This window comes from Carassius carassius, chromosome 4 (assembly GCF_963082965.1).
Source record: "Carassius carassius chromosome 4, fCarCar2.1, whole genome shotgun sequence".
Taxonomy (NCBI): domain Eukaryota; kingdom Metazoa; phylum Chordata; class Actinopteri; order Cypriniformes; family Cyprinidae; genus Carassius; species Carassius carassius.
The window spans coordinates 5911872-5936085 of NC_081758.1; the positions used below are offsets into that span (position 1 = coordinate 5911872).

Sequence of the window (24214 nt, forward strand, 5' to 3'; positions counted from 1 at the left end):
CGGGCATTATTGTTTTAAGAAAATGGTTATTCCATACATGTAGTGAGGTTTCACAAAATAAAACAGCAAATAAAGTGTAATGATATTAATAAAAACAGTATTCTTCCACCAAACAATGTCGGAAAAAGTTGTGGTTGCAACAAAGTGGTTGCCAAGCAACACAGAAACGTAAACAAAGGTGTGTGTTTGTAGAGTAATTTACAATAGCTTCCATCGTGGCTCAGCCAATCAGAATCAAGCACCGGAACTATCCATTTTATTAATCTCAATATCTCACTTTATTTTCTAAGAATTGCAAAGTTTATATTTTGCAATTGTGAGAGTTTAAGAATTTATGTATTTTGCAATTATGACAATTCTTTATTTTTCACAATTACTTATTTTTTTTATATTTTTATTTCATGGCAGATGTAAGCTTGTGCAAGAGACAAGAGTCTTCATCATGTGAGTGGACGTGATTTGAGCTTCATCTGATCGGCTGCAGGAGGCTGAGATTGCGTTTGCTGGACTCCGTTACCTTACTTCATCCAGAAAGAAGTCTTCATTTACTATTAAAAATATATAAATATATATATTTCATAGCAAGTCAGTTACAGAAATAGTAAATCTGAGCCTGATGGGATCTCACGCGAGACTGATTGAGGCTGCTGAAGAGCGATCGTCTGGAGGTGTTTACTGCACACCGCCGCTGCTGGTTTGAGTTTGTGTGCAGGGAGCGTTTCAGCTACTGTACGCTGCATGTCTCTGCGCTGTCCTGACCGCCCACTTCTTCATGGCTTTGGTCCTGAGGGTTTGTGTCCTGCTCATCTGGAGGAAATAAACTCTGTCTGAGGCCCATCAGCAGATCTCGGCCTTCACTGGCTGGAAGGTTCCCTAGATAGTACTGAGGCGCCAGCTCCACCAACCTACAACACACACACACAACATCACTGCTAACTAAACTTCCTTCAACTAAAAACAACAACAACAACAACAACAAGGCTTTAAAGAGATAGTTCACCCAAAAAATTATATATACTACTAATTTACTCACCCTGAGATCAGTATAACAGTAGAACAGATATTTTAGCTGAAACAATGGTCCTTGGTGATTCATAAAATGCAAGTCAATGGCTACTGATAGAGTTTGAGTCAAAAAAAGCATATCAGGCAACACAAAATGAATACTCGTGGCTTCTGATGATATATTGAGGTCTTATGAAGCGAACCGATAAATAATGTTCAGTTTCTTGCACAGACCGATCATTTCGCTTCATAAGACCTCAATATATCATCAGGAGCCACAGCTATTAATTGTGTCGCCTGATATGCTTTATTTGACTCTTAAACTGATGGTAGCCATTCACTTGCGCTTTATAAATCACCAAAGATCATGGATTCAGCCAAAAATCTTCTTTACTGTTCAACTGATGATGAATGGCCTGAGGATGAGTAAACTACCAGCAACAAGACAAGGGGTTTGACTGGAGATCGATACTCACATTTGTGGGTGAATGTCAGATATGATGCAGATGCAGTTGTCGTGAGAGATGGTGAAGTCGTGGTAAAGCACCCAGCTGGGCGGGCTGGGCTGCGGTCGGCGGCAGTGGTACGATGAGAACGGGTGGAGATGAGCCACATGCCGGTGCGTGAGGAGCAGATAGTTCCCTGAGCCATCAACATCATGAGCAACCTGATGATCAGACACACGGGAAACCAATGACTGCTCCGATTTAGTTAAAACACATCATGTGCAGTCATGACGGCAGAATAAACCCTACAGGCGCTATCAGGACCTCAACCACAACCATTCAGAATGATGAATTATATTCAAAGCAATGCAAATGCAATATATTATGGGAATTTAAGAAAGGAGGAAGAAGAAAGTTTGAGTGTCACTGAAGTCAGTGTCTCTCCAGCACCAGGAAGGTATGTGAGCCAATCAGAATGCAGCATTCTAGAGCTCTGAGGTATAGTATATAGTGTGTGTGTACCTTCAGGAAGAAGCCTGATATCAAAGCTCTCTTTATATTGGTGCTGTTGTCCTGACAACCGAAAGCAGGAGGAGAGACGGGCAACTCGATTCGCTGCATCACCTCCAGTAGCTCCGCCCTGATCACCACAGCCAATCGTAGAGCAGAGGCATTCAAGAAGTTTGTCCTGCACCAGACCTCGTCTTCATTATCTGAGGACACACACACATCAGTATTTCTAATGATAGACATGAGATGCGTCAGTATGATGCGGTCACTCACGCTGCAGATACGCATTATAGACGTTGATGAGGGTCATGTGATCTCCGTCTGGATGCAGCAGGGGTCGTCTGTGCGTCGCTGCTGCCTCCACTTTATTAGCTGGTGGTGTTATGAAGCATGGCGGAGCTGCAAGTCAAACACACACACTTACTGAAGCTGTGTGTGTATGTGAATGACTGTGATCACAGACACTGATGCGTATGCAAGTGCCGTACCGGTCAGCATGGCAGTGATGGTCAGCAGCTCGTTCACGCAGTCAAACTCACAGGACGCGATCAAAGCTTTGGCTAAGGGAGGCTCCAGAGGAAGCTCAGACATGATGATTCCCACCTCGGACAGATTCCCATCGTCATCGAGAGCCGCCAGATAATCCAGATCCTCCAGCGCCTGCATCAGAGCCTCCGGGGCTGCACACACACACACACACACACACGAGCTTCTTAAAATCACACGCTCTAATCCGACCAGCTGGTTTAGGGCAGTTTACAGAAATCATGGTACAATATGATTTTTCTGCTCATGTCTGATGTAATAAAAGCCTCTGATCTGGCAGTTCATCTAAAGCCAGGCACACCATAAAACTGAAGATGTTTGTGCGCACGCTACACAACTACAAGATCCTTAAACTAAAGCTAGTCAAATATTTTTCATTAACTGAGATGAGCTGAAATAACTATTAAAATTTGTTTTTCATTAACTGCAATAAAAGGTGAAAATAATCAAATAAAAAACAAATATTATATCAACTTTAACAATGAATATTAGAAATTTTCTAATGAAATAAAATGTAATTAAAAAGTACTAAAATTACTAAAACTAAAACTGAAATCTAAAAAAAAAATGGTAATACACACACACACACACACACACACACACACACACACACACACACAAAAAGCTAATAAAAAGTGACAAGAGCACATTACAAAATTGCTAGAACTTAAACTGAAATACAAATCTAAAAATAAAAGCTAATTTAAAAAACGACAAGCTTCATTCTTGAAGTGTGCTTTCAGCTGAAGTGGCGTGTTTTTCAAGCTTGACAGGCTGAACTGACCTGGCCGGTCCAGGAACTTGCACTGGCCCATGTCTGCAATGTCCAGCCGCTTGAGGAGCAGCACCAGATGACTGAGGTTTGCTTCGGTCACCGCCGGACAGCGAGACGCTGGCATCTCATCCTCATACATCAGCTGAGAGTACAGCCGAAAACACACACCTGCGGTGGACAGAAAACACACACTACCATCACAAAATGACCGCATTCATCACAACATTTACAGACTGTCTTCAAAACACAGAGCAATGCAAAGATCATGGCTTTGATTCCCAGGGATTGCATGAACTGATCAGTCTTTTTTTTGTTTTTTTACGATTTTTGTTTAAGGTCCACATGAGTGCCTTGAAACAAGCAGCGTTGTTCAATGTGCTGAGGTAATTTCAACTGCAACAGAAAGACAGGGCGATGATATCAAGCAGTCCCGCCCCCTTTTTAAATAGTCAGTGTCATATCATTTCTATCACAGCTTGGGCCAGAGCTACTGAGCTTGGAAAAATTGAAAGAGTGATCATAGGACCCGTTTCCACCCGGGATTAAGAGGAGTTTTTCTCAATCAGATCACAAGTGGACAACATTAAACAAAAGGGTCTCCTTCGTCTACTTGTGATCCGATCAACCAAAACACATCTTAATAAAAAGGTTTAAACAGGGCCAAAAATTATGCTGAGGATGTGTAGTTTAAAAAGTGAATTTTATGTTGGTCAATTTCACCGATGTTATCTCTTCTACTCGTCAGGGCTGTTTGTAATGCCATGTCTGTCAAACAGGATCTCCTCCTAATCTCATATATCACTAGAAAGCATTCTGTGAAGAATACATATAATGGTCTATAGAGAGTGTGTGCACGGTGATGGTTCACATGACAAAGTGAAACCAGACCCAACAGAAAGTAGATTTACACTCTCTAAATTGTTCTCGATCCCCTATTTAGTGCACTAAGTGCCACTGACCGCACAGAAAAAATACTAAATCTATGAATGTGTGACCAATTTCAGGCATAGCTTCAGTGTCTATTTATAAAAATCAGTGCTGGGTGATGTCATCAAAATCGCTGATCTATATTTTAAGAGAGACATAAGAGTTGAATGCTCTAAATGTTAATTTTGTTATTGATTTAGAGCACACTAGCTTTTAGATAACCACAAGTCCAAAATATTCATACTAAAAGTTAAAAAAAAAAAAATTCAATTTTATTTTTAGATTTTGTTTTCATTGTCATTTTAGTTTAAGTTTTAGTTAAGTTCTCTAGTTTTTCAATTAGTCTTTGTTGTTTTTAAAAAGTACATAGAGCTTTATTCATTTTTATTTCAGTTTTAGATTTAAATATTTGTGTACATCGAGTTTTTTTAATAGTTTTAGTAGACTATAATAACCCAGAACTGATCACATGTAAACACTGAATGCAATGCAAGTTGCTTCAGAAAAACGGATCTGCTAAAAGCATGAATGCAAAACAAATTTACTCAGCCTCAAATTTAAGTAACACTTTATTTTTTTAAGGTGTCCTTGTTACATGTACTTACCGTTTTAATAACAATTAATTATGCATAATTACAATGCAAGTAACCCCAAATCAAACCCAAATCGTATAGTAAGTACATGTAGTTAATTCATCTTACTTAGTACTTTTATGTATAATTACACCTTAACAAGGACACCTTAAAAAAAACTGTAACCCAACATTCAATTCGTTCATCTTTTCCCTACAATAAAAGTGTACAGGACCTGTTAACGACAAAGTATCATAAAAGTAGTCCACAGGACTCCTCAGACTTTATGAAAGCTTCAATGTCACTCATTGTGACTGCATTCAGAATTTCAGCAGTCTGATTTAAGGTCCATTATCATAATGGATTATTCTCTTTACGCACCGGGCAGCGTGCTGTTGACCCTGCGGGCGCGAGTGTCAGCCTGCTGTTTGCTGATGGGCTGCTGAAGCTGTGAATCCGCTCGGATCTGTGGGTTGTAGATCTGTGGAGGAACAGCAGGATGAACACTGAGCCTCACACAACAGAACGAACACGAACGCTGAGCTCAGACTCACGGTCTTCAGCTGGATGCCGCTGTCGATGACGTATCGGATGTTGTTGAGAGAGAATGAAGCCTCTCCTAAGACGTCGGTGAGGACGACACTGCGTCTCTGGGCTGGAGACTCTACAGTGTCCGGAGGCTCGTCCTGCTGCTTGTCCTCAGCACTCTCGGAGCTGTACAGCTGCTGCGATGATGTTCCGATGCCGGCGTGCAGATCGATCACGCGCAGAGACAGCAGATGAGCGCTGAGAGACACACACTCCTTCTCAAGCACCACGCGACACTCCTGAATCTCCTGACAGAACACACACCACACATCCTGATCAACACACAGCTAGGGCTTTCTGTTGATTCACTGAAATAAACATGTACAGTAATATCAGAAATATTCATTACTTAATTAGTCGAAATAAGGACTAACTGAAGCCAAATAAAATATAAATAACCTTAAACTTACTTGTTTCAGCGAGTTAACAAGGCAACATTTCACATTTTCGTTTTAGATTAAGCTGAAGTACTAAAATAACTAAAAACTAAAACAATGAAAAAGAAAAAAAAGAGAGAAATTACTAAAATGACCAATATTATACACACACACACTTTTTTTTTTTTTAACAAATACTATATGGTAAATAAAACTACCATGAAAAGAAACTCACAGCAACAGGAGAGCTGATTAATTACAGGATTTTCTATTTAAATAATATTTAACGCTTCAGTCTGTAACTTTTGTGCATTTAAAATGTACAAAATGTATATAATAAGCAAGTACACCTTAAACCCATTTTCAAACCGTGTTTTTGGTTTGTCCTGAATCACTACGGTACACCTATAACAAGTGTTTATATTCGGACTATTTAGACTGGTTTGGGTGGGTACCGCTGCGGAGGAGCCCAGTACCTGCATGATTCGTCACAGACATAAACAGAGAGAAGTAGCTCCGGCTACAATGTTCTTCCGCGAGACACACGCAGATCTGTTTATTAACTGCTAGAGAGCCAAAAGTCACAGGCTGCAGCTTTAAGTAAATATGCACACTTTATCTCTCAAATATGGAACCTGAAAGCAAACATTTGTCCCCTGAAATTGTTTGAACTTGTGAATAATGCAGCATGTAAAAGTACATTTTGCATTAGGATGTAAAATTCAGTTTTCAACAGTACTCCAGAGTAAACAAGTTGTTTAAAAGTGAACAGCACCGATGTATTTTACCTGAGATACCGCTCGGAGACACACAAGAAACAGTTTCTCCAGCAGAATGAAGTCCATTTGCTCAAAGGACTGAATGAGGGTGTGACGCTGTTGACAAAAGGGGAGGCTGTGTGTGTGTGTGTGTGTGTGTTTACAGTAAAGAGATCTGTGCAGGGAAACAACACACTAGTCAGCTACTTTCCACAAATAAAGATTTCCTCTGTATGTGTGTTTGTAGATTTGATATGTCAGTGTCAAGAGATTCTGCTAAAGACACATGTAGCTTTGCATTATTTACATGAGAGAGACTAAAGAGCAGGATGAGACTCAAAGTGAGGAAAAACTGAAAAGAGCTATATTATGTGACTTGAAGAAATATATATTGTACAGACAAAATGAACTAAAAGATGTACTGAACAGTCTGTAAAATATAGGTTACACTTCAGTTTAGGGTGTCCTTGTTACAGTGTAATAATGCATTTAAGTACAGAGTAATATTAATTAACTACATGTACTTCCTATTTGGTTAGGGTTACTTGCATGTAATTACGCATAATTAATTGTTATATTAAAAGTAAGTGCATGTAACGTGTAGGGGTTGAACGACTAGTGATTTTTTGAAGTCGACTTTTATGTGATGAAAGTCGAGTCGAAGTCGACTAGTCGCTGATGACGTCATTAATGAACAAAAAAAACCCTCGTGCACAGCTATGGGATATGACCATAGACTGTAAAAAATATGGACAAAGCGTCTGTGACGTCACCCATAGACTTTCTGAAGAGCGGGTTTGAAGCCGTTTATGGGGGGTATGGGCTGCGCCATCTTGGAAAATCTTGGGAAATCCTAACCCCGCCCACCTTCTGACGCAGCGCGCTTCACTCAGCTCGTTCTGCAAATTCGGTTATCTCTGTGTATATTTTAGGCAACGAAATATGTTATAAAACACCATACTAACTATTTTCGTTTTCATTAAAAGAAATCTTAAACATTATAGCCACACAAATGTGGTTCAGGCAACGCATATTGATTATATTCAACTACATATAACGTTTGCCTATTTATGAAAAAACAAAATATAAAACACAAACCTGCCTCTTTTCATTTTAAATATAATATAAAAATATTAAACATTGTATGGTCCAGGCAATATGTGCATTTGTACTAAACAACAGATTTTGCAGTAAACAACATTACAGATCATCTTCGTTGTATTAAAATTTAAAATGACAAAACTCAACCCAGTCTCTTTTTGTTCAATTTCAGTTTTATCAATATTAGCCATTATAAAAGTATAAGTAAAAGGTATAAGAAGCTATACAAATCAAGCAAACAATTCAGTTAAACATACAAAGTCAGCGCTCTAGTCTAACCATACATCGGTAAAGTTAAATAGCTTATAAAGTTATGAAACTTCCCCTCAGCCAAAACGATTGCCCAGGGAAAAAATTATAGATTTACGAGACCAAAAATCGCCCATTAGATATACACAAGATGAATTATATCTCATGTTTAACCACTACAGAGACGCCAGAGTCCGCGGCATTGGCGGCAAACTTTAGAAGGTCTAGCCGAGGAAAGACTGCTTCAGGCGGGGTACATGAACGCCGAGCGCCCGGTCATCGCTGGATCAACTGGATAAAATTTTCATAAATCTTTAAATAAACCACAGATTTGAGCTTTAAACAACTACATTCTCGCCTGAAAACCTCTTAAAACTACATTTCATGATACAGAAACAGTAGTATTATATGTCAACTGTATTAAAAAAATGGCGCTTCTTGTTGTCATTCTCCGTGGCGCTGCCTTGTTTTCAGGCACTCGGAAGCTATCGAAAAATACAATAAAAGTCCATGGGACCAACTTGTAAAAACATGAATTTATGCTGTGAAAACGGACATTTTAACATGGGGGCTATGGACATTTGCTCCCTTTTGGGACCTAACCCTGGCGGATTTTCGATGTATTGCAGTTTTTCGCACTTCCGGGTAGGCTTCATTTTTCAGATCAGAATGTTGCCGCTTGGATATGACACAGCGCTGCGTTCATGGCTAGGGCTCCTATAACAGCTCATTCATCAGTTCTTTTGCCTCTGGGTCGTTTTATTTCTCACAGATTTCTGCTCGTTCTAAATCAGATACAGATAAAGTAGCACAGTAAAGATTACATTTATATGAATGCATCAGTGAGAGCGATTGTGTGTGTGTGAATTAGGGCTGTCAACGAATATTCTAAATTCGAATATGTATTCGAATAGTTTTAAAAAAACGAATTTCGAAGGTGAAAATTAATATTCGAATAAAAAAAAAAAATGTGGAAAAAAAGGCCCGCGGTAGTAGAGGCGTGGTTGTCTGCTTTGCGAGTGGGCGCAAACAGGTGGACAGGACAGACTGCTGGACAGGTAAATCTTTCTTTTTGTATTTTGATCATACAGATTTTTTTGTTTATTTTTTCATGAAGCATGTGTCATTAGCACACGTAGCTGCGTAATATAGCTAACATAACATTACTTAGCGAGCCGTAGTAGAGACTTTGGAAGGAGCCCAGAAGGGAGGGGGTGGAGTGAATGGAAATAATGAGCAGTCTTTAAAACAGTCGTGAGAGGTCTAAAGACACTCGATTTTTATACTTTCTTTTTCAGAGTACTTACATTTTAATTATGTATTGATATATAAATAAAGTTTTTTATACATTTTTTTACCTACCCTGCCTTTAAGGTTGCTTTGTTCATATTTTCTCTGTTCTGTAAAGTGTATTTGATTACTGTGTAAAGCGCTATATAAATATGTATTATTTGTATTCTTATTATAAGGTGCTGAGAGCTGTAGAGAGGTTGATCCGCCAGGCTTCAGCAATACAAGCTCCTAAGGTGTCAACAGTCACAGAAGAGAGAGAGAGAGTGTGTGTGTGTTTGTGTGTGTTTGAGATGGAGAGAGAGGGAGAACCAGAAAGAGTGTATATGTCACAAATTATAATAAATTGTTTCATCAACTTATTAAAATATCTTATTTTACTGCAACTATCTGTTTCTGCTTCTTTATCATATTTATAGTGTGTGATTTATAAATATTCTACCTCACATATTTAGATTTTGGGCATCTGGTCACTTATATCTTATATCAGAATATAATATGTAACTGTAAAGCCTATTATGAATATTAAAATATGCTGAACCATGTGTCCTGTATCATAGCTGCATGAATGACCTTTGCAGCAAAAACCCGTGTCAAAATCAGTTAGGTATTCAGTGAGATATGATTAATTTAATGCGCTGACAGCTCATTGCACATGGCAAACAAGTTACACTGAGAGGAGCTGTCGACCGGTCCAAGATGGCGGCTCCACGTCTCGTTCGTGCCAATAGGCAGTAGCGTTCGATGGGGCGTCTACCTATATGATGTCTATGAGTCGCACTGTCTGGCACAGCGTCACTGCTGAAAGTTGACGCGTCTTCATGGAAGATGCCAGCAAGTGCAGAGCCCAACTCGACCGCAGCAGAGAAAATGAGGTAAAATTGTTGACCCGCGAGATTGTTGTATGCAAGCTATTTAAGATACAGTTACCATACCATTCGACAACTAGCAACATGAGGTCACATCTCAAAAATGTGCACCCAAATGAGCATGGCATAATGTGTGGAACTCCAGCTAAACAGTCACGCATTGACACTTAACGTTACTTTGCATCGCTCGCCGCAAGCACTTTGTCTGCAACATGACAAGAGGCCATAATGGATAAAATAATTTTGTTCATTTTTAAGGACATGAGACCGATCAGTATCGCGGATGGGGCAGGCTTCGGGGAGTTCTGTCAAGCAATGGATCCGAGGTTTGATTATTTATCGTTTCATGTCAAGGAAAAGTTCCATGTTTACCACAGCACAGCTCGCTCGGAGCATTCAATGTCAGTTCTATATGCTGTAAAACTTCAATTAATATTAATAATATTTGTTTCAATCACTGAATGAAGCCTGCTATATTTGGGACAACAGTCGCGACCTTAAATTGCTTGCACAAAAACTTGTTTGTTCATTTAAACCATTATGCGCAGAGAACGTGAGGGTGAGAGAGCTTGAGGTCTTCAGTCTTGGCCATTAGTTGATTTCCTTGTTTTTGTGTAGGTAATACGTTGTCATATATGTTTAAACTTAAATAGACTATCTATACAAGTAGTTATGTCTCTTTGTATTATTTTTGCCTGTTATTGACGTAATGCGCGTCATTGACAACATGCGCAACCAGATGTTCGAATAGTTCGAATATTCGTGTATTTTTTAGAGGGAATATTCAAACGTCAATTTTGAGCAATTTTGACAGCCCTAGTGTGAATTATTTCTACATGGCAGCGTCTCTCTACTAGTGAAGTTGTGGGATTTAGTTATTAACAAATAAATTATAAAACATTTCAGTTTCTAAGCTATTTTACTGAGAAATCACAGTACAGAGTTGACAGTACATATCCGCGCTGAATGATTCTGTGCGCGAGCGATCTGCGCGTGACGTACGAGCTGCTGTCTGTAGCCTATAACATATTCAATGTATATATAAAATATATAGCAATTAACTTACCTGTACAATAAGCTGTTTAGAATGTGCGTTCTCCCGTTCAATTTCAAGCATCCAGTAATATAATGGCGCGTTTCCACCGAGTGGTACGGTACGGTACGGGTCGGGTCTGTTAACCATGATTTGGCTAGCGTTTCCACCGCCAACAGTACCCTTACTTGATAGGCGTGGTGTATGACGGAAAGTAGCTTGACGTCATTCGATCGCGCGGGAAGAGGAAATGGCGCCTCGTGTGTTGTGTCTTTCCCCTTGCGGCACGCGCAAATGACGATTCTCTGTCAACCAATCAACGTTCTGCAGTGAGTCTAGCTCCACCCTTTAGTACCGTTCCACTGTGCTAGGTACCCCAACGGAAGGGTACCCAAAAAGTGGGACGGTACGGTTCGGCTTTTTGGTACCATTCTCAACTTTTGGCAGTGGAAACGCAAATAAAAGGGTACCGACCCGACCCGTACCGTACCGTACCACTCGGTGGAAACGCGCCATAATTACACATGCATGTGGAGTGCTTTCATAGTATGTATGTATTTGTTATTTTAAAGATCTTTAAGATAAAGATATTTTGAAGATTTTAAAGTCCTTTAAAGATTTAGCCTCTTGCGCCCTCTATAGGACCGGCGACTAGTCGACGTCAAGCTTAAAGCATCATGGCAGACCAATGAAGTCGACTAATTGATTAGTCGGTGCAACCCCTGTGCAACAAGGACACCTTTAAAATAAATTGTTACCAAAATATTTACTGTAAATATGAAACAAAACTCTGTTTATGTTCTTTGAAATATAGGTTGTGTTAACCCTAAAAAACACTTCTCATTGCATTCACAACTTCATAGTCCTTTTTGGATCTTGACTTTATAAATCTATCTTTTCTCTTTTGTTAAATATCATCTTTAAGTTCCATGCAACATCTTTCAAAAATTATTTTGCATATCCTCAGGGCGAGTTAGTTCATTGTTAAAGTGTGTGAATAATCCCAATAAGAAGCAGGACTCTCCACAGATAAAGGATCAGATCCTCTTACTGGCATGACTCGAGTGTGAAATGAGACTGATACCTGCACACTAGGGAGGAACACCAGTATGTCTCCCTCCTCTCCCCTGCGGTGTAGGTCCAGGATCATGTGACAGGAAGCGGTGACCAGGTCACGTCCTGCCGGCAGCTCCCGGTACAGTATTTCAGCGGTGTTGGTTTGCGTAGGAACGCTGAGGTGAGGAACGCTCTCTCCCAGGAAGCTGGCGAAGGTCTGAGCAACTGCAGGCGCGGTGAGCACCACGACCCTGAGCTCAGCGCGCTGGCGGCACACATCACACAGCAGCCCCAGCAGCACATCCGTCGCAACTGTGCGCTCCTGAGTCTCATCAATGACCAGGACCCCGTACTGCCGCAGCAGAGGGTCTGACATCATTTCCTCCAGCAGGAGAGAGTCTGTGACAAACCTGCAGAGAGGGGAACGTTACTACAGCATTAAAAGTGCGCAGGAGCAGGGCCTGAGAGTAGTGAGTGTGGCCTCGTACCGCAGTATGGTGTCCGGCGTGCACCCGTCCTCGTGTGGGACCCTGTAGCCCACCTCCAACCCCAGACTCAAGTCCATCTCATCAGCCACTCGGAGCGCCAGACTGCAGGCGGCCGCCGCGTACGGCTGACAACAGCACACCAGACCCTGAGAGAACTCATGAGACAGAGCGAACTCCACACACCACTGAGGAACCTACACACACACACACACACACACACATCAACAGATCAGAGAGAGAGACATGTCAGAGAGCAGAGCAGAGCAGAATAGGACAAACTGGAATAGAATAGAATAGAATAGAATAGAATAGAATCGAATAGAATATGCAGAATATAGATGCAGATGAATTAAGACTGCATAAGCTCATAAGTTCAAGACACTCCAAGACAAATACAATGGAATGGAACAGAATAAAAAAAGAATAGATTATAGAACAGATTGGAATTGAACAGAAGAGAATAAAAAAAAACTGAACAATACAATAGAACAGAAGAGAATGGAATGAAATAGAATAAAATGTAAAAAAAAATGGAATGAATAACAGAACATAACAGAATAAATCAATGGAAAATTACAGAATAGAAATTACATTTTAAAGACACTACAAAAAGGAATGTATTACAACGTAACAGAATAGAACAGAATAAATGTCATAATAGAATAGAACAGAATACAATGGAATTGAACAGAATGGAATATAATATAATATAATGGAATGGAATGGAACAGAATTAAAGGGAATGGGATGGGACAAGACAGAATGGAATGGAATAGCATAGAACAGAATAGAACTCAATTGATCTTTTGCAGGAATTGAGACTGCAGCCTTCTGGATTCCAGTTCTGATCCTAAAGGAATGTTCTGGGTGTAATACATGGTAAGCTCTTCTGACAGCATCTGTGACATACTGTCCATCACTACAGAAGACCACATCATGCTGACAGTAAGCAATGACAATGAACCCTGCAGGTCAACCATACTAGAGGCTTTACAAACAGAAACATGCAGCCTGTATTTGTGTTGAATAGCTTCCCAATTCTTTCCTACAAAAAGCTTTTATTAGTTCAGCTGTAAATTGTCTAGAATGAATGTGTCCTTTTAGCAGTGGCACCACTGATCGAGACAGATTAATTTCTGTGTAACTGATGTAACAATTTAATCTTTCTAAAAAAAAAAAAAAAAGTCTCTTCTGCTCACCAAGACTGCATTTATTTAATCAAAATTGCAATGAAAGCAGTATTGTTGTGAATTATCATTACAATTTAAAAGAACTGTTTTCTATTGTAATACATTTTAAAGGTCCTATATTGTACACTTTTTAAGGAGTTTTATTTTAGGTTTTGATGTCCTTAAGAATATACAGTATATACTTGCGGTATAATTACCAAAAAGGAGGACTGCTAAGAACAGGTCAATTTTAGCCTGTCTAATTAATATTTATAAGCCTCACTACTGATTGGCCTGTTGTTTTCTGAGTGACGCACGGTCAGGCGAACCACAGGTGACTGGAGTCAGTCGATGTCACAGCTCTAGCTGGAGGCAGCAAAACAAATGGGAAACTGGAGGCGGCCCACTCAAACCAGCGCAGATTCGGCTACGTAAGGAGCTTAAAATATCATCTTGTTGTGATGTTGGGTGCCAGAATCAATGTAATACAACCTCAAAATAGAAATTTGATCACATATCTGCTACAACTGCCAGACAAACAAACCGATGACAGCTATGGTTAAATGCGATAAAATGAGTGGACTGGACAGAAACGTTCATCAAAAATACTTGTTCAATAAAGATTGAATAAAGCATTGTCTTTTGTTGCTATGGACGAGTCTACAGATTTATTGCCATATGTTTCTTGCATCTCACGATGTTGTGTATGAAAAATATCTGTGCATGTGTGTAAAACAACAAACTGACGATTTATATATAATCATTTGTAACTGTATATACACACTTGTGATTTATTGTGGCTGGAACAATACTGTAAAAGCTGTAAAAATAGTTGCCTGCTGAAATTGAAATGTATAAACATCTTCAACATAGATAGACACGATGAGTTTGTCTTTGTGACTGTGACTGAAGGAGGTGAATGTGTTGTTCTCACGTCAACTTTTTAAAGTCCTAATGGTTCGTTAAATAAAAGAAAGAAAAAAAACAGCTACTGTAACAAGGCTGTGTGCATTTTACTGTGGACTGACTGTTTTTACATTTATATGGTAGTTAAATAGCCACTAGACCTCAGTTATTGTGAAAACAGCCAGGAAATTTCAACTCTGACAATATGGGACCTTTAAAATAAATGTATTTCTGTGATGCAAACATAATTTTTTTAGCTGCCATTACTCGTGTCTTCAGTGTCACATGATCCTTCATATTTTATAATGTAGTAACTGAGCTATAACAGTAATAAAACTGTCGCGCTGCTGTGTTGTGTCTTACAACAACCTTTAGCCGGGACTACGGGCCTCAAATGCTTTATCGCTTAATTACAGCAATTTCTTTGCTCTTACAGACTGAGGGACGAGTTATTTTTCAGTGGTGTTCAACAGCATGACACAGGCGCCGTTCATAGAGCTGGTCTTTTCACTGACTAATTGTAGGTTCATTAATAGTTGGCCTGGATAGGTGTATCTTCAACAACAATGCAATTAGATAATAATGACTTCAGTAACGTAGCTTTGAAGTAAAATACTGTAACTATTTAGAGGCCATTGCAAATGCGTGTTGAGTTTCACATTACAGTTTTGAGAAACTGGACATGCTGTGACACCCGGGAATTATCAACAGATCAGGAGCATGAAGCAGTGAGTGTTTGTGATATACATAAAGACCTGCGTGCTTTTCCCCATTCCTCCGTCTGCACTCAGGACGATCATGCTGTTCGACTCCATGTGCTCCAGCAGACTGAGCTTCAGACTCCACACGGGAAGCTGCTTCCGCTCCTCCAGAAGACTATAGTAGCGTGAGGAATATGGGAGCCCATCGTAGGGGTTCACTTCCAGATCGCCCAGATCCTCGTCTTCTCTCTCGCCATCCTCCTCCAGGTCTCCAGACAGCAGAGACGATATGGAGAGATTGTCCAGGACTGAGAGCGTAGGTGAAGGCTTTGGGGCGGCCGTGGAAGACATGCTGAATGCAGTCGGGCCACTAACAGAGCCCTGAGGAACGCCGCAAAGGAAAACTACCTGCACAGAAGAAATCAACAAGAGTTTCATTTGATATCATGCATGTAGACAAATATTTCAGATTTGGAGGGACTACAATAATAATATTGATCATACATGCCAATTAATATAAAACAGTTCATTCATTATAATAATAATAATGATAATGATGCTAGCTATTCATTAATGACATACAGTTGGGTAAAACATTAATGTTTTGTTCTAAGCAACTAATGTGTTCAATTCAAAGGGTTTATTCCTTGCAAATCTGAGTTTGTATCTCACAATTCAGAGAGTTTATATCTCACAATTTAGTTTAGTCTCAATTCGATTTTTTTCTTCTTTCACATTTCTGAGCTTTTCCCCACAACTGAGCTTCTGTCTCACAAAAACAAAAAATACGTTTTTTTTTTTCTTCTTGCAATTCTGTGTTTTTCCTGACAATTTTGAGTTTGTCTCACAATTCAGACTTTTTTCTCTGAGATAAAGGTGAGATAAAGGTCACAATTGGCTGTTTATGTTCTTTATTCTGATGGAAACAACCTTCCACACCATTTCTGTAAGACTAAGGAACAGCTGAACTACTCTTTCTTGCGAATGAAGCCAATGAAGAACAGCCGCTGAAGCTCTCAGGAATTTTACACGTCAGGAATCCAGCACATGCTTTTAGCAAATGCACGGCAACTTACAGCCTTCACTGCATTACGTGAAAGACACTACAATGCACAACACTATCCTGTTTCCCCTCAGTGTTGCGTAAATGTGTCACCATGAGACTCTTCAGACTATCATAACCGCCACTTGCTCAATATGCCAGCGTCTCCGGAGTTGTGTTAGTCAAACGGTGTCTGATAAGACATGCAGTAGAATGATAATGTAAATTAAATTATGATAAAATGCTACAACGTAAGATACAAGAGAACACAGGCAACGAAAGAGACTCGTCAGCATTACCTGTGATGTTTAAACACTGATGCATTTGGTTACTCTGAAAAGTGTTTGGGAGGGACTGATCAGGTGACACGCCACAAACAAAACACAGGCAGCACTGGCTAAAGTGAAGGAGTTTTTATTCATATTTTGAATTAAATTATACATTTTTTATTTTAGTTTTAGCTGAAGTTTTGGTATTTTTGTTGGGTGTTTTTGACATTTTATAGCTTTTTCCATGTCTATAATATATACATATTCTAGTAGGCCTACGCCAAGTTATTACAGCAAAGATAAAATAAAGTTTTAAAAATAATAAATAGTTTTAATATATAAGTGTAGTTTTTTATATTTATTTTATTTCTCTTAAAGGTTATTTTCAAGTAGCAAAACATGTTTTTAATTGTAAACCCTGAAATGCTACACATAAAGCTGCTGTGCCCTTGTGCCAAAGCACGACCGATATTTCTTCATAAAATCCTGAATATTTTGTAAATAAATGCATGTGTGTAAGGCTGGCTTGTGTTTGAGAATATGAATGCAGGGTGCCAGTGATATTGAGGTCAGATTAAAGCTTAACAACAACAAAAGAACACAAACAACAGGGCAAATTCATCACTGAAACTAAACATATTAGTACTGTATAATATTAACACAAACATCAACACACCCTGAATACGATTTTATTTGTACTGAATACGAAAGCAGACGGAATGTATGTATACTGTATATTGTGTAATGTTTTATATGTAATATATTTAGACGCGTTTCCTTTAAATCTGCATAATGACCGAGTATCAGCTGACTGTCAATAGATCAGACGACAACACGCCGAGTAAACACGAGAATAGGGACGAAAACAGCGCAAACCCACCGAGAACGAGAGGAAAACGACATTTACCTGAAGCACATTATCACCTCAGATCCGTCAAACCAACCCGATGAGAAACCAAATGCTGGAAATGAGAGAAATGACGTGGGGAGTCACCCACCGCGTTAACGTACATCCATCAAGACTCACAATGACACGATATATATTATAACGTCCTTCAGAGAATAATGAGCTTAAAAGCGAACTGCTTTAAAAAACCGTTTTAGTGCAATATTTTGAGCTCATTCATGACTGTTGACGGTATTCCATCGCCAGAGAGCGAAACTCCGCCGCCATGATGAAGCTCACCGCGACTCACCTCACGGGCCGCAGCTTAAAATCCCGCTCCCGCCTACATAGACAGCACGGGATTCCTGCACGCGCCTTTGACGCTTCACTCCATTGTGTGTACTAGACAGGGAACATAAGAGGCGTCGAGACACAGCCTCGCGCTCAACGGGCAGGTGGAGCTGAAACCTGAACCAGATGATAAAGAAGAGAAGGGTGGAGACCGACAAGTGACAAATGAATGAATGTGCATTCGTAAATAAATCAATAAAAACACAATATAGCTGCAGGTCAATATATGATTTATACCGTAAAAGTCATAACGAAACATAAAAACAAATATAACTTTAGTGAGTTATGTCATTTCTGCACCACTAGCGTCACCAGACTGACCAAAAATACTGATTACTTCGACTGATCTCTATGCTGCTTCTTACAGAATGGACAGAATTTGAGTTTAAGGGATATATATCCTCAGTTTTCTTGTTTTGTTTAAATATTTTATTCATAAACAATAATATATATATATATATATATATATATATATATATATAGCCTAATTTCTTATCTCAGCCTATTCATTAATTAGTTTATTTTCTATGATCACATTTTTCTTATATGTACACTGTAAACCCTAATAAGTTCACAGAACTCAAAAAATATTTTGTAACAGATTACACAAAAACATTTAGGTGATGATTTTAAATGTTTTAAGTTTACATAAAATTAAAAATCACATTTCCAGTTGCCTTAAACTATCTCAATGTTTGTTCTCTTATAAATATTGATATTTCTCAACTTATTATTAGTTAGTAAATCACTCAAAACTTTCTCTATTTTTCAACTCATATAATGTGGGAAATACACTCAAATGTATTTTTTTGTTGTCCATCCTCAACCTAACCACAAGCTCTACTCTTCACCACAACGGTAACACTACAAAACCAACATAACATAAACCTTTGTAAATTCTAATATAACACAACATTTAAGTAGGCTACTAACTTATGTCCCTCTAAGTTAATCTTGAGTAATAACACAAAATAACACTTAATTTCTACATCTATGTTCCTTGTTTTCTGATGCATAGCATGCTGGGAACTAGAAAACGCAATCATTGTAAGTTCACCTTACTACAACAAAATTTTGAGTTTTTTGAAGTACAAATTATTATTTGAGTGCAATTAACGAATTTCATTTGATTAATTTCACTGTTCGATTGAAGTAAATACTGCTGACAGCTACTGTAAATACACCATGTGTCTAAAACCAGGGGTCACCAAACTCAGTCCTGGAGGGCCGGTGTCCTACAGAGTTTAGCTCCAACCCTAATAAAACACACCTGAACCAGATAATCAAGGTCTTAGGTAGGCCTATACTTGAAACTTCCAGGCAGGTGTGTTGAGGCAAGTTGGGTGTGCAGGACACCGGCCCTCTAGGACCGAGTTTTGTGTCCGCTGGTTCAATCAGTACATCAGTGTTGACGTTGTCCTTTTCATGTAGATCTAGAGTGATCAGTCTCATCTACAGCATATTGCAGCTGATTGCATCAGTGCAAAAGGGGGAAAAAAAATTGTGGATGAGAAAAAGTGAAATTTTAGAAATGTAATAGTTTCACTGTGCTTTCGAATATTCAACTTTATATTGTCACTACAATGCATTATTGAATTTAGATAGTATTAAGTACTTTTCTGGTATTAGAACTGATTGTACTACTTAAATAAATATGTGTTTGTGAACAGTTAAGCTTGTTACTGTGTCCACAAGAAACACAGTAAGACAAAATCCTGTTGGAGATCAATCTCATTAGCATTAGCAAAAAATGCCTGCTGTAATAATATGAAACATTTTATCACACCAGAAAGTTCCCATTGTGTCCAAACTATGTTCCGCTGCAATATTTCCTAGGTTCAAATGAACCAGTAACTATGCAACTGATTTAGTGTGTGACTTCCCATCAGCGGCTGCCTATGTTGACCCAGGGTAATAATTCTATAATTAGATTAAATCAATGGGATATGTGACCTAGTAAAGGCTAATCAGAGTTGAATGAATAAAAAGCAGAAAGGACGTGTTAAATGTGACAATTCTGTTATTAGCATGTGACTCTACAGACTAATCACTTAAGCACTAATTATTCCTTTGAGTCAAGCATCTCATTACTCTGCCACGAGTTACATCTGAACATATCAGAACATGTCAGAACATGAATTTAAGACCATGGAAGATGATTTATTGTCAGTTCTCTCCTCGTTTAATATATACTGTCATTTCTCCTCTTCTAACAGATACATTGCAGAATATATGGCTTAACATGCAGGGATTAATGTGTCACAGAAGTCTTCCTGAACTCAACATTCATCAGTCATTTTGATAACATGGTTGTTCAGATGCCTGGTGACATAGTCAAGGGGCTTTTACATGAACACCAGAGGGCAGAACATAGAACCCTGGGGAACACCTGTATCCGATCTGAGACACTACAAGCTTTGATGGTGGATTCTAACAAATGTCAACAGTTCAAAGATCCAAAGCATATTTGTCTTGAAAAGGAGTGGTTTCATTCAACTTAAAAACACAGCAAGAGTAATTGTTTAGGGGTAAATCTAATCACCATATTTTAACATTACGCTCAATATAACTGAAACTCAGCAATGACCAACATTTGTGCTCACTTTTGCACACTTTTAATGTTTTCACATTAAGAAGTGTGGTATAACTTTATGCTGTTCTATTACCACCAATGCATGAAGTCAAACTACACTCTTTAAAAAAGGTTCTTTATTGGAATTAATGGTTCCATGAACAACCTTCTAAATCTAATTCCACAAAAGGTTATTTAGTGGAAAAGGGTTCTTTAGATTATTAAAATGTTCTTCACAATAAGAAAACTTTTTTTTTTTTAAGAACTTCACTAAAAGGTTGTTTGGGAACTCAGAATGCTTCTTTCATGGCATTGCTTTGAAAACCTCAGTTTCAGAGACTTTATTTTTTAAGAGTGAAATCTCTGAAAGCTCTACAGAACAGTCATGTGTTAATTCATGACTGCCATTCACCTGTCTGATGTTATGCCAGTTCACGAGCCGTTAATGATGCACATCCCTGTTCACTGTCCAGTTCACTGACCTAATCAGGTCACATCATTATCATTTAGATGGTTAAGTCTCCTTGATTGTAGCTAACAGGTAATAATGTGATAATATCACGCAGCAAAGCGATATAAAAGTGTCTCCTTGCAGTGTAAAAATGAACATTGCTGCTTAAAAGCTAAATCGCTCTGAATTTCAGCCTTGGTAAAGTAAGTACTGCATCTTTACTTAAAGTATTGTTATATTTAGAGTTTGTTGTGTTATAATTGTGTCTTTGGCACAGAGTATGTCTGGAGGTTTGCTCTCAGTGGTCTGTCTGCTGTGTCTGCTGTCCATTTGCTCGGCCTGTTACATCTCTAACTGCCCCATCGGCGGCAAACGATCCATACAGGATTGGCCGTCTCGACAGGTGCGTTCATTCATTCATTATTGAAAACTTCTTGGCCTGAAATTGAACATTGAGCTTTAATTTCCTCATTCTCTGCAGTGCTTGTCATGTGGTCCCGGTGATCATGGTCAGTGTTTTGGTCCCAGTATCTGCTGTGGTGAAGGTATTGGCTGCTTGGTTGGCTCTCCAGAAACGCTCCGCTGTCTGGAGGAAGATTTTCTTCCTTCTCCATGTGAAGTGTCTGGAAAATCATGCGGTTATGAAGGACGCTGCGCTGCTCCTGGGGTCTGCTGTGACTCAGGTTAGTTTTACCCATTTACACTATAGACATAGGTGTAAAATACCTGAATACTCTACTAAAGTATTATTTTGGGGGATTTATATTTTATTCAAGTGAAATTTGAAGGTTTACACTATAGACATAGGTGTAAAATACCTGAATACTCTACTAAAGTATTATTTTGGGGGATTTATATTTTATTCAAGTGAAATTTGAAGGTTTACACTATAGACATAGGTGTAAAATACCTGAATACTCTACTAAAGTATTATTTTGGGGGATTTATATTTTATTCAAGTGAAATTTGAAGGTTTACACTATAGACATAGGTGTAAAATACCTGAATACTCTACTAAAGTATTATTTTGGGGGATTTATATTTTATTCAAGTGAAATTTAAACAGAGTTGTAGTCTTGATTACAAAAATAATAATAATTAAAAAAAAAAACTTTTACCCATAACAATTTTAATTTGAAAAGTATTCATTACATTTTTGCAGATTGTTTTCTTCCATCTCATGAACATTAGTTATGAAAATGGGAGCTGAAATATACATGCATGATGTGCAAGAACCAATGTTTGTTTTTGAACATCAAGCATGTTATTTTTATAAAAGACATTTCTGTGATAATAAAATCTAAAGAAGCATATTGAGAAAGCTAAGGTACTTGTCCTTCCCAAAACCTTATCTTTATCTGACATAATATTTGGTGCAATTTAAATAATTTTGCATTGAGATGATTCAAAATGATTAAACAAGAATCTGTTCTCTCATTTTTATTTTGCTATGTCACTTCTAAGTTTTTAATACTTAAGTACAATTTTCATTTGTACTTTTTTTTTACTGTCACTAAAATATGTTTTGGGTTTCATACTTGTACTTTTAACTGAGCAAACGTTTCACTCAGTATTTCACTTAAGTATAACTTTTGAGCTGAAATTTAGATTTGAAATTATGGCTAATCAAATTATTATCATACAAAGAAATCACAAAATTATTGTGAAAACCTTGGTGGGCCTGTGGTGGGCATAAATGTAAGTTTGAACAAAACAAAAAAAAAAGAGATTTCACAAGTTGTAATAATCACTCAATGGATTTTATGATCTGATTTATGTGTTAAGCCAAAAAAAAAAAAAAATTAATGAATGGGATTTTTACTTATGGAGCCCAACTGTTGTACTCTGCTTGTCCTGATGTCTATTCAGCTAAATATAATTGATTATTTTGTATGTAAATCAGAGGGCTGCAGTATGGATCAGTCGTGTGCGGATGGAGAAGCTGACGGTCCAGCCACCACTCAACCTGCCAGTAGCCAAGATCTTCTGCTCAAGCTGCTGCACCTGTCAAGCCACGCCCACCCCGTCAGACTCCACCAATGACATGCTCAAAGAAGAGTGACGTCATCTCAGGAGGAGCCTCCCACCAACCACAACGACTCATCACAGAATTTTTGTAAACCAACTTTGAATAGCCGCTAGGTATTTGTATGGCTTATACATAGAAGTGGATATTAGTAGTGCTGTATTGATGATAGTTTGACTGTACGTTTGTGCAGCTATTAAACTCTGAAAGAATTCCTCTGTTTAAGTGCATTTCATCACGCCCACACATTCAACCAGAGACAAGTTGATCTGTACAATATCAGCAGATAACGTTAGTGATTTTTGTCCATCCAATGGTGTTGCTATGCAGTTGCTATGATGCACTTATTGGTGTGTAATTTACCAGCCAAAAATGAATGATGTAGACCTGCACTAGACACAGGAAGAAGAGGGCAGATGAAATTGTTAGGGCACTTAACGTTACACAATCAATAATACACACGGATAGGAGAGATTTTGAATGCAGCGCTCTATAGACACTCCTTATGAAACTGCAACACAACGGAGGTGTCACAACAGTTGCCCGACCGCAACAACGTTTAAAACACACAAACATCCTAACTTTGTGGAAGAGCATATTGAGTTTTGCATTTTGTCTCATCTGCTTTATTGCTTTGTCCAACAGAACTTTCAACTACAAACTGTTTGAGACCTTTATTGTCTCCATTTGGAAGAACTTGCCTGTTGCTCATCTTTGCATTGTGCTGACAATGCTTCAAACTCACACCTGAGATTCTGAATGCACTCACACACAATGCACAAATTGTAGGCCGTCGCTTGCTTTGAACATGTTTGCGTGGTCAAGGAGGAGGAGAATTTTATGTACCATCAGAGCAATGAATTTGAAATCCATTTCAGATTTCAGTCCAATTTTGAACAAGAAGTCATTTTGCCATTGTACTGAGAAGCCACTGTTAAAAAAATTATACAGGTTGTCACACATTGATAAAAAAATGCTCCAGCATTTTGTCCAATGAATTTGCACACACCATCACCACCAAATGCAGGTGCTGGTTGAAACAGTAAATGTATGGCACATCTCTGTTCAGTTTATCCTGTTAAATGTTTTGCAAACCTTCCCCTTTAACATCACGCTGGTTATCTCTGTTAAGACAAGATTAGTTAATGACAACACATCCAAGAGTCAGAGATAAAATGCTTTTGGACGCTTTGTATCAGTCATGTCTACTGCCCAGGGCTGCTTTCTTAATCCCGCTCCAGCAACGTGTGT

At 38.6% G+C, this 24214-nt stretch overlaps 2 protein-coding genes across 3 annotated transcripts; one reads left to right on the forward strand and one right to left on the reverse strand.

Annotated features, from left to right (window-relative positions):
* Positions 1–606: 606 nt before the first annotated feature.
* Positions 607–18010, reverse strand: dqx1 (DEAQ box RNA-dependent ATPase 1). Of its 2 annotated transcripts, none has more exons than XM_059545500.1 (12): positions 17874–18010; positions 15421–15774; positions 12591–12784; positions 12131–12512; positions 5336–5617; positions 5163–5262; positions 3292–3450; positions 2450–2641; positions 2235–2360; positions 1974–2164; positions 1482–1672; positions 607–905 (listed from the first exon to the last, which is right to left on the reverse strand). In XM_059545500.1, exons 2-12 carry the CDS (start codon positions 15715–15717, stop codon positions 725–727), a joined length of 2295 nt encoding a protein of 764 aa, XP_059401483.1. In that variant the 5' UTR covers positions 15718–15774; positions 17874–18010; the 3' UTR covers positions 607–724. The 2 variants fall into 2 exon arrangements, with proteins under 2 accessions (XP_059401483.1, XP_059401475.1); XM_059545492.1 differs by lacking the exon at positions 17874–18010 and adding an exon at positions 17585–17865.
* A 2961-nt stretch (positions 18011–20971) lies between these two features.
* On the forward strand, positions 20972–23177 carry oxt (oxytocin). The gene is made up of 4 exons (XM_059545512.1): positions 20972–21140; positions 21215–21340; positions 21419–21620; positions 22841–23177. Exons 2-4 carry the CDS (start codon positions 21218–21220, stop codon positions 22978–22980), a joined length of 465 nt encoding a protein of 154 aa, XP_059401495.1. The 5' UTR covers positions 20972–21140; positions 21215–21217; the 3' UTR covers positions 22981–23177.
* The last annotated feature ends 1037 nt before the right edge of the window (positions 23178–24214 follow it).

Coding starts and splice junctions, on each gene's coding strand:
- oxt (XM_059545512.1), top strand. CDS start 21,218: ATGTCTGGAGGTTTGCTCTCAGTGGTCTGTCTGCTGTGTCTGCTGTCC. Junction 21,341..21,418: donor AGGATTGGCCGTCTCGACAG/GTGCGTTCATTC, acceptor CATTCTCTGCAG/TGCTTGTCATGTGGTCCCGG. Junction 21,621..22,840: donor TGGGGTCTGCTGTGACTCAG/GTTAGTTTTACC, acceptor TATGTAAATCAG/AGGGCTGCAGTATGGATCAG.
- dqx1 (XM_059545500.1), bottom strand. CDS start 15,717: ATGTCTTCCACGGCCGCCCCAAAGCCTTCACCTACGCTCTCAGTCCTG. Junction 12,785..15,420: donor GAATGGGGAAAAGCACGCAG/GTCTTTATGTAT, acceptor GTGTGTGTGTAG/GTTCCTCAGTGGTGTGTGGA. Junction 2,165..2,234: donor CTATAATGCGTATCTGCAGC/GTGAGTGACCGC, acceptor GTGTGTCCTCAG/ATAATGAAGACGAGGTCTGG.